We start from the raw sequence: 436 nt of genomic DNA on the forward strand, positions 1-436 counted from the left end.
GTCCCCCCCTCTATACCGTGACCCTGCTGTGTGTCCCCCCCTCTATACCGTGACCCTGCTGTGTGTCCACACTTCCTTCTCGGTGGTCTTCCCTTTCTTTTTCACCATGTCACTTCCTCTTTCCACTCCAGATTTTGGCTCCCCTATTCACAGTACTACCTACCATGAGGAGGGACCCCCCTCTTATTGTGACAACCCGGACTTCCCCACCAGCCACTGGGATGATAAAAGTATTCGCAGAGCTTTTATCCGGAAGGTGAATGTCATGTGAATGTCATGTGAACGATGTGGAAGTTCTCCTTCAGGTTTCATCCAATGATGGCGGCACTGCGCAGTTCATGTCTCCCTTCTGTGTGCGGCTTTTGGTGGTCCTGCGGACCATTATCTGGGTCATGGGCAGTGCGTGAGACCCCCGGAACCGATACTGGACACGTGA

At 53.2% G+C, this 436-nt stretch overlaps 1 protein-coding gene across 1 annotated transcript in view; it reads left to right on the top strand.

Moving 5' to 3' along the window:
• LOC108804187 (protein lifeguard 1-like) overlaps nucleotides 1-271 on the top strand; it is a 2,573-nt gene extending 2,302 nt beyond the window's left edge. The window contains exon 2 of the mRNA XM_018575942.1: nucleotides 132-271. Within this exon, the coding sequence (XP_018431444.1) occupies nucleotides 132-271 (140 nt within the window). The remainder of the gene's footprint in view (nucleotides 1-131) is intronic.
• The last annotated feature ends 165 nt before the right edge of the window (nucleotides 272-436 follow it).

The sequence above is a fragment of the Nanorana parkeri genome, unplaced genomic scaffold (genome assembly GCF_000935625.1).
Source record: "Nanorana parkeri isolate BGI_ZX_2015 unplaced genomic scaffold, ASM93562v1 scaffold6029, whole genome shotgun sequence".
In the NCBI taxonomy this organism is placed as follows: domain Eukaryota; kingdom Metazoa; phylum Chordata; class Amphibia; order Anura; family Dicroglossidae; genus Nanorana; species Nanorana parkeri.